Source organism: Olea europaea, unplaced genomic scaffold (assembly GCF_002742605.1).
Source record: "Olea europaea var. sylvestris unplaced genomic scaffold, O_europaea_v1 scaffold2544, whole genome shotgun sequence".
NCBI lineage: Eukaryota > Viridiplantae > Streptophyta > Magnoliopsida > Lamiales > Oleaceae > Olea > Olea europaea.
In genome coordinates, this window is record NW_019243709.1 from 147711 (window position 1) to 157725 (window position 10015).

Genomic DNA, 10015 nt, shown 5'->3' on the forward strand with positions numbered 1-10015 from the left:
CATGTATCGCATAAGAATTTAATGCACGACGCATTAGTTTTTTACCAAAGTTTAGAGTATTGAAATCATATGGTTGAAAAAAATTTCACACATTAAGGGGACATTAATCCATCACTTTGTGTTTCTTTTAAGATGAAAATCGTCTTTTTACACCAGAAAGATACCTCTCGCATATATGTATATTTGTATGCATGCGTTAAAGTGTAAAAGCAAGGGATAATATAACTAAGCAAGAAAGCAATTGCTTTTAGCTATGTTGTGCATTGTCGAGAATAATCAAATTGGCCTCTTGACCTCTCTAATACCAATTATTCCCTGTATTTTGTTCTAATTCAGGTCAACTATGAAAGTTGACTGCTACCATAGTACATGAACAATTCAACCGTAGTTTTCCTGACAATGAAACAAAATTTTATCTTCAATAAATTGAATTCCCTTTCATCATCACTCCCTACTATTCATTCCTACATCTTTAAAATAATTAAATCTTTTAACAACTACATGTCAAATGTCATTTTAGTTTACTTTATCCCCCCATCGTCTAACCTATTCTAGCAAGACGAGACTGCTTCATTCTGGGAGTTGAAGCCAAATTTCAAGTTGAAATCAAGAATAGCATCATTTTATATAGAATTCTTACTGTCATTAACAAGTGATGTATATTTGTTGTCAATCAGACTATTTTGAAAGCCGACCACCTTGCCTTCAAGAATTCTTTAAGTAGGAAACAAAAATATCTAATTTTCGCCAACAAGCTTAATTCATTGAATATAATAACCGTTATTGTTACACATTTCGACTACATTTGCAGCTGCAAATTACAATTTTATGTAGAACAGACTCAGTTAACACTAAATAGAAATTTGATGATGATTCTCAATATACCGATAGGACTCCATTATTTGGATCATAACTTCTAATCAGGAGAACATTTTCATGACAGATGAGTTCTTAGATGATCTTTTATTTCCTAACCAATGTTGCATGTGAACTCCAATCGCATCCAAATACATGCCGCTCCTCCCATGAAAGCCAACCACCTTCCCTTCTGTGGTATTTGATGTGAAAAAACCACCCAACTCTTCACCAAATGGACCGTATTTTTTCCGAGTTGTATAAAATGTCAAGGATTTTATGACTTCTGTTCCCTGGTCCTTGCTGATAGGACCATAATATCCACTTATGCAAGTTAATACTTCATGAGGATATTCCAACTTTACCTGAAAAATGCACCTACGTGTTGATGGGGGTGATATTCAAATCTCGCATAACAAATTGCCATATTATTAATAGAAACAAATACACTGAACAGGTTATCAACTAGCAAGGCATAACAAGTTAATCACCAATTTTCTACATTCATGATAGAGACATTAGTTGAATGGTGTTCATGCTCAACATGCGTCACTATGTGCACAGATAAAAAATGCCCGCAAGTATCCTGACACATCCTGTATTGCATAAAAGCTACTGATAATTAGCTATGATGCTTATACCTGATTAGTTATTTGTCCACCATTGCCACCATGTTTTACTGACCAAACAGATTGCCCATTTCGATCATACTCAATTTCAATAGAGCAAATGGCCTCCATTCTTGTTAGTTTGATCTGTTTAATCCCAAAGAATACTCCATCGTCCCAGGGCTTTCCACCATTTCCACCCCATGGACCAGGTCCATATGGAGCTGGATCTTTCACCAGTCGTTCGACAACCTAGGCAGATTTATCTAGCTTTAGGACTCGTATGCCAATATAAACGTTTCAAAAGTAAAGTCATGTGAATGTCCATAATTAAAACACTAATAAAATTAGAGACGTTGTGTTAACTTGTGCAGATAGCTGTAAATAAGTAACCACACGATACCTCCCCGTTTTGTGCTTGCTTTCCTATTTTTGAAAACCATTGGGGAATATCAGCTTTGTGTTTTAACACTGAAGTTTGGTTGTTGGACATGGAGGTGGAATTTGATGTAGGAATTTTGTTTTTGGACTCGGTGGGGGATCCTGCATTTTGGTCGCTGTTGGAGAGAGGATTTGATGCAGGCACAGCTTTCCCTTCTAGCACATGGACGCCGATTGCATCGATAAACAATCCATTCCTTCCATGGAATCCAACAATCAGCGATCTTTCTTTCAAATGAGTTGAGAAGTGCTTCCCTTCTTCTTCTCCATAGGGGCCATATTTTCTCTTTGTAGTATGAAAAGTTAGTGACTTGATGATTTCAGGGCCCATAATCATTGTAGGTCCATAGTAGCCCGTTACGTGAGCCAAGATTTCTGATGGGTAATCGAACACAATCTGCAAAGAAAAAACAATTTCCAGAGTCAATATGATTTTGATGCAAAAGGCATAGGATAATTTTCAAATTGGACTTCTTCAAATGTGCAACCTTATCTTTTTTAAATCCTCCAGTGCCTCCATTTTTGCTTCCCCAGACAGCTTGCCCATTTTGATCATAGCAAACTCTTAAAGAAACAATTCCCACATTGCGTGATAAATTAATTTGCCTGATGCCATCATAGACCCCATCATCAAATAGGCTTCCACCATTACCACCCCATGGTCCATATGTCAAAACTCCTTTGACATTTTTAGAGGGGACTCTCTCAATTTTGTTGGAGTTTACACGTGCAATCTGAAATATATTTTCACCAAAGTTCACGTTCTGCAAAATAAATTAGAAAAAATGCAAGAACTTTAAAAGAATTTTTATCAACAAGAGATCCATTCACCTCATTCTTGGGTTTTGCATAGCTGGAGTCACGAGAAGTCTGCCTTGAGAGGTGATATGCGGGAGAATTGTTGCGATCATCCTTGTTTCTAACAGCAACAATAAGTTCATAGTTTGTACCAAGGCCTCCTTGGATCATCGAGTATTCACACTTCTCAGTCTGATGGAAACCATAATTCCGAGACTGAACGATAGAATTTGAAGCAATAGGTTTATGAATAGGCTCCAAATAAACGCCAATAGCATCCAGGTACCAGCCACAATTTCCATGGAAGCCAACAATCTTGCCACTTGTTGGAAATGAAAAATAAGTACCTTGTTCAATGCCATAAGGCCCGTAAGTTCTTTTATTGCTTTCGAAAGTAAGTGATCGAAGAAAGACTGGTCCCCATGCTTGTAAGCTACCATAATGTCCATGAATTGAAGTTAGGAACTCATCTGGGTAATCAAGCCTGACCTGGAAAATTTTCACTTTAACCCATTCAAAATGGTTTCGATAACCTGAATTAGTTTATAAAAGTTGGAGAAAAGAATCCCATAATTTGAACAAAGTTCTTTCAGCCAATAAATAAGAAAAATCCTTCCATGTAAACCGAAGTTAGAACAACAGAGGTCCTCCAAAGAAGGTAGTTGAGATATGGGACAAGAGTTTTAAGTTTCAATTACATGATCATCACAAGTGAATCACTCAGAAAACTTACAGAAGAAAATTAAACCTTGAAAGCATGGAATGAGATGGATCAGTTGTTCTCAAGACTATAAACTTACCTTGTCAGTTTTAGCCCCTGTATTGCCACCATGCTTTTCTGACCAAACTGAGGCCCCACTCCTATCATATTCAATCCTAATCGAAACTACTTCAGCTCCATGAGTTATCTCCAATTGCCTTACTGTGGAGTAAACTCCATCATCCCAGTGAACTCCATCTTGACCTCCCCATGGCCCGACAGATATGATGTGTTTTCCAGAATTCTCGAAACTCTGTACATGAATCCCCATAGTTAGTCAATGGTTAATCGTATCTATCAACTACACAATCATAGAGCATAATAACAAGCAATTAGAAAATGCATTTTCACTTACCAAATTGGAGTAATGATCCATAAAGTTAACAAAGGATAGATACTGAAGGATGAATTGGCGTTTTAAACTTCAACTGATGAAAGGCCGGGAGGTATACATTAGACTTCATGGTGTGAAGGACATATAAATATATGCTCTTGGAATAGTAAAACAGTCCAGACGCATGTAAATGTACCAAATTCGGGTTTCCACTTCGGAAGGATAGCATTCAAAAGAAAGGATTCTGATTCCCAAAAGGTGAACCTTTACAAAAGTGCTTGGCTTTTATAAAGTCTTAGTACACCTTGAGGTGTCAATATTTGACATTAGCCTGGATCATCCAATGAATATAATAATGCCAAATATTCAAATACGCCAAATCAATCAAAAATTCTTTAAAGTATACTATTTCATGGTTTTACTTCAAATGAGGTGCGGCTTCTACCTCAATTTTACTTCCTAATCTCCCTAGAATTTCCCATATTATTAGGTGCAAAATATATTCTCTATCCTTTTTTTCATTTTTGATCATTTCCCATAGAATTTCTCTACAGCTCATCAGAAGGTAACTTCATTGCATAAATTGGTTAAAGGTTTTAAAAATAGAACTCGACAGTTCGAATAAACAGACAGGAAGGGCACGGTTTTCTGAAGCAAAAGATTTTTAATTCAAAAGTATTTGTAGAATTCTGATAAACGTGAATAGACTATTAACCTTACGGTAGTTTGCAATTTCAGCGACCACAATAGTAATTCCTGAATTTAATTGCTTTAACAGCCAGCCATCATTAAAAAATTAAGATAAAGTTAGAAACTTATGCACAAAAATGGCAAGCACGAAAAGGGAAAAAATGGAGTACTTGATAAATTCTGAACAATGAAGAAACTATGAAATGGACAGAAATATCAAAAGAGCGGAGGCATAAAAACGGTTAGGTATTATTCATCCTTTAAAATGCCACTACTTTGAAATTGGGGAAAGCTTACAATCCTCTCTGTGATCAATATGAGGACAACTGAAACTCGTGGGGAGTAATAAATTTGTGTATTGACAAAGATCATTTACTAAAAGTAAGTGTCACGCAGATAGTAACACTTATACAGTCATGAATGGGGCCACAGATAAATAGTAACACTTATACAGTCATGAATGGGGCAACAGATAAAAATAGCATTCACTCAGCTCAGAGTCAAATGATGCACAGCTATTATACTTTAAGAGCTGACCCTTTAAACAAATGTGTGTGTTTGTGAGAGAGAGAGAGAGATCCTTAAGTCTGGCTATTCTCCAAGCAACAACATTATAGTAATTCCACTCCTTGCTTCAAGCTTTCAACATACCCTCCAACCACTCCCACTTGTGTGATTAGTTTCATATAGCGTCTTTGACATATTTAATTGAAATTATGAATACATCTTTTTGTTTTCCAATTTCAAATGTCAAAGCAACAAACATGGACAACAAACAAGAGGATTGAAAGAATGATCACTAAAATGAAATATGTATTCTTTCCATTTTACAAGGTAGAACAATGATATCTACATGATAGGATATATACACTTTGACAAAAACATGTATTCCTCATCCTTTCCACCATTTGATGCATAGCTGATGGACGAAATGATATCCTTCATCCATCAATGATAACCTTCATCCATCAACAATGCCTCGGGTGAATGACACTGTGTCCAAATTTTCGGACAAAATATGTCAATTACACACCCAAAAGAGGGTAAAAAACAGCATCCAGGTAACTAAATGATGTGATTCTACAAAGACAGAGCTTCAGTTCTTTAAAAGCCTCTACAGCTTCTAATGGTCCAAAACTTTACATCCACACCTCAAGGACGCTGATTCCTGTGATTCATCTTATCTACCAATAGTCACCACAAGAACACATCCCATGTTTGAAATGGTGTATGCATTTCGAATCACTTAAATATATTTCACACCCATGCGTCTTAGTGACCAATTTGGCAACCCCATGGCAATGCTCACACATTCTCAGGTTCTTGACAATCCGTATATTTCGAGGTGTTTGAGGAGATCTGATGAGGTAAAAAGACAAAGCAAGTTTTTCACTATGAACTCCTCCGGTTTCTTCCATCTCTTCTTCCTGAATGCTAAGCCTATCACGGTACTCTGTTTCCTTGGATTTTATCTCTGTGCTCCTTGTATAAGAAAGTAGAAATTTATCATCTAGCTTATGATGACCACCAGCAACAAAAGAATGCACTACATTTTTGTCTTCAATCCAGCTACATCCTAGATATTCTTTAGGATCGTTTCTTTTTCCAGGCCTTCTCATTTTGAAAGATTCCCTGGAAATCCCACTTAAATCATATAGCTGTGAAACCAACCTGCGAACCAGGGCATTTTCTGGTTCCAGTTCAAGCAACCGCTTCCCAGCATAGACTGCCAGTTTGACATTTCCGTGGGTACAACATGCAGTTAGTAAACCAGACCAGATAGAGACATCTGGCTCCACAAACATATCTTTAATGAACTTAAATGCTTCGTCAAGCTTCCCTGAACGACCAAGTAAATTTACCATTGCTGCATAATGATCTAGACAAGGTAAAACATGATAATACTCCGGCATTCTAGAGAAAAGATGTCTCCCTTCATCAACCATCTTAGCTTGACCGTAAGCCGAAATCATACTTGCTAATGTACCTCTGTTTGGTCTAAATCCCTCTTTTCCCATCTGTTCAAAGAGCTGGATTGCATAATATGGACAACCGTACAGGACATAACCACCAATCATTGTGTTCCAGGTAATGATATCTTTGGTTGACATTTCATTAAACATGGATTTTGAAGAAATGATATTCCCCGACTTGGAATACGTGTCTAATAGGGAATTTGCAACTGCAAGCTCAGACACTAAATTGCTACGTAGGGCATAGCCATGGATCTCTTTCACCTTTTTCCCAGCAATTAAATTTGCACATGCAGGTAAGATGCTCAAAATAGTAACTGAATTGGGTTTTACACCAAAAGACTGCATTTGCCGGAAGATGCCCAATGCTTTATCTCTCTGTCCATGCTGTAAGTAGCCAGCAATAAGAGCATTCCATGATGCAGTGTCTCGCTTAATACCTCCATCCTTCTCCATCCTTTGAAAAAGATGCATAGCTTGATCTTCATCTCCACTTTGAATGTAACCTGTGATCATCACATTCCATGTAATGACATTTGGTAATACATCTGATTTCTGCATTTTCATAAAGAGGTCATGTGCTTTCCCACAGTAACCAGCTTGGCAATATCCACCAATCATCGAGTTCCAAGTATAGACATCCTTCTCCAAAATCATATCAAACACCTGCCTAGCAGACTCAAGTTTCCTGCACTTGGAATATAAATCAACAAGTGAATTCCCCACTAGAACATCTTCACCATACCCCACCTTCATGGCGACCAAATGAATTTCCTTTCCTTTCCTTAAATTTTTCAAAGATGCACAAGCTGAGATAGCACTCATGAGCGTAACCTCATTAGGTCCAACCCCAGACAGAAGCATCTCCCCGAATAATTCTAATGCCTCCAACCTCCTATTATTTTGTGCAAGCCCCGAAATCACACTAGTCCAAGTAAAGACATCTGGCATGATTCCACAATTCTCCATCTCCTTCATCATTTCCATGGCAATGTCACACTTTCCCAACCGGTTATAACTCGAAATCAATATATTCCAAGTGACAACACCTGGTTCAACGCCTTCTTCACACATCAAATCAAACAATCTGCGTGCCTCCTTTATCTCGCCTTCTTGACAATAACCAGTTATTATTGCATTCCAAGAAACTATATCCTTCACCTCCATTCCTTCAAAAAACCTCTTTGCAGAGTTCAACCACCCACATTTTGAGTAAACAGCGAGGATTGAATTATTCACGCGAACTTGGCTATTCATCCTGCATTTAGTAACTATTCCATGAATCAATCTCCCCGTCTCCAAATCACCACAGTTCCCACAAGCCTGTAAAATCTTGGGAAACAAAAAATCATCCGGAACAATATTATCACTCTCCATCATTGAATAAAAAAGCTCCACCACTTCACCCCACTTCTTCTCCCTCGAGCATGCCCCAATTATCGCAGACCACACGTACAAATTCCTCTCACTCATTGCATCAAACACTTCAAATGCATTTTCAAGTGACCCACATTTTGCATACATACTAACTAACTTCGTTTCAACAAACGGGTCTGAGTCCTTTAGCAATTTTCTTACATAGCCATGCAGCTTATAGCATAAGTCAAGTGAACTGGAGTCGATGCAGGAGTCAATCAGGTGCGAAAGAGTGTTGGACTTTACCGTGGATCCGCAATTAACTATGAAGTCTAAAGAGGCCATGGCTTCATTGAGGCGCCCATTTTTGCAGAGATTCTTTAAGTGGGCATCTAATTTTGAGTCAGGTTTTGGAGGGGCATTTTTTAAAGATATCAAGGGTTTTGCTGGCCTGTGGGAAATTTCCGGGATTTTCGGAGTTATGGTTTTGCAGGGAAGAACTATACTCTCCATTGGAGAGTGCTTTTTCTCCTTTTCTTCGAGTTTTTATGCGTCTGTAGAAGATTTTCCTGAGCACAAACAATTGCAGAGATCACCTGTGCTCAAGATTTGGAGACGACAACGAATGGAGCCAATTATAATGTGCCACGTCGCCGCTTATCCGATCGCCAATTGTAAATGGGTCTGATCAGCCTTACTGGGTCCAATTTTGAAACTGAACTTGGGCAAGCTGGTCCATGCAATTTTGGGCCATAACGTCAAATTGCGCAAGTGGAAATTACCCACTCATGTTTTATGGGGAACAATAGTTAATACATAAATAAGGTGGTTACTATCAACAATTTCATTTTTAAGAAATTAGTTTTAAACTATCAAAAATCAGGTTGTAATTAAAATTTATTGATTTGGTAAATATTAAAAATGCTTTATCAATTAAATATATTAAGGTCACAATTATACAATTTTATGGTCATAGTAATAGTTAACCACTTATAGATTACAACTTATTCATCGGTCACAAATTATTAAATTAATGGATCAAACATTATTTTTTTGGTCATAAATCACAAATTTTATACGTCACAATTTATTTCTCGATCAAAAATTTTATGGGTTACAAATTATCAAATTAATAAATCAAGTATTATTTTTAGATCACAAATCACAAATTTTATAAGTCACAATCACAACTTATTGATAGCATATTATCAAATTAATAAGTCATGCATTATTTTACATCACAAATATCAAATTTTATATGTCATTAACATATTTATGGTCACAAGCTATCAAATTTATTAGTCACAAACACTTGAATAATTGGTCATAAACCCTCTTTATACAATCCCAACCTACCATTACCTACACCATCAAACCACCAGGTCTACCACCTTCACTGTCACCACCATCACCATTAGGGGTGGACAAAATATTCAAACCAGACCAAACCAAATCAGAATCAAACCAAGTGGTTTGGTTCGGTTCTATCAAAAAAATTAATGGTTTTGATTCTTTGAACTGAGAACTATTTGATTTTGCATCCTCACCACCTACACTATATCTGCACCACCACCAATCGAACGTCATGCCACACCACCACCATTGGCAACAACAAAAAACTACTAAATTTTGGAAATCATAAACAACCACCAACAAAATCACCTCCTCGAAATAGATCCAAGAATGAAAAAAATACCAAAACCACCAAAAAACTGCATAGCGGCATTCTGCAAATGTGTGTGTGTGAGAGAGAGAGAGAGAGTTAGTAAAATGATTTAGGATTTGGGAGTTAAATTGGGTTGGGGTGAATGGCACCTTTTTTTTTTTTTTAACTTCTCAATTCAAAAATCAAATTTAAAAATTTTTGATTCAAAAGTCAGGTGATAATTCAATATTTAAATATTTAGAATAATATATAAATTTTAATTAATCTGCATTTCCACCCCACCCTTCACCCCACCCAATTTAAATCTCAAACCCTAAATCATTTTATTCTCTCTTTACCCATCCATCCCCATCCTCTCTATTCCAACAATCGGTGTCGCGCATAGAAGTGCCTCTACCGGTCCTTCGCGACGTTACAGATCGGTGAATGTCATAAAGGTGTCACCGATTTGCAATGTTGCCTTACTGTGTATAGAGCTAAGTGAGGCTTCATGCTACGCACTACAACCATGCATAGCAGCATTCATGTGATTTT

At 37.1% G+C, this 10015-nt stretch overlaps 1 protein-coding gene across 1 annotated transcript; it reads right to left on the bottom strand.

Moving 5' to 3' along the window:
* Window positions 1-741: 741 nt before the first annotated feature.
* Window positions 742-8414, bottom strand: LOC111382643 (pentatricopeptide repeat-containing protein At1g19720). Its single transcript, XM_023006666.1, has 9 exons — window positions 5675-8414; window positions 5539-5623; window positions 4512-4565; window positions 3503-3715; window positions 2736-3191; window positions 2393-2638; window positions 1867-2301; window positions 1497-1715; window positions 742-1220 (listed from the first exon to the last, which is right to left on the bottom strand). Exons 1-9 carry the CDS (start codon window positions 8326-8328, stop codon window positions 921-923), a joined length of 4662 nt encoding a protein of 1553 aa, XP_022862434.1. The 5' UTR covers window positions 8329-8414; the 3' UTR covers window positions 742-920.
* Between the last annotated feature and the right edge of the window lie 1601 nt (window positions 8415-10015).

Excerpts from the sequence above, each read along its gene's own strand:
- LOC111382643 (XM_023006666.1), bottom strand. The coding sequence starts at position 8,328 with ATGGAGAGTATAGTTCTTCCCTGCAAAACCATAACTCCGAAAATCCCG. Across the intron at positions 2,639-2,735 it reads ATGCAAAACCCAAGAATGAG|ATTGCACGTGTAAACTCCAA; the intron begins GTGAATGGATCT and ends AATATATTTCAG. Across the intron at positions 2,302-2,392 it reads GAGGATTTAAAAAAGATAAG|ATTGTGTTCGATTACCCATC; the intron begins GTTGCACATTTG and ends TTTTCTTTGCAG.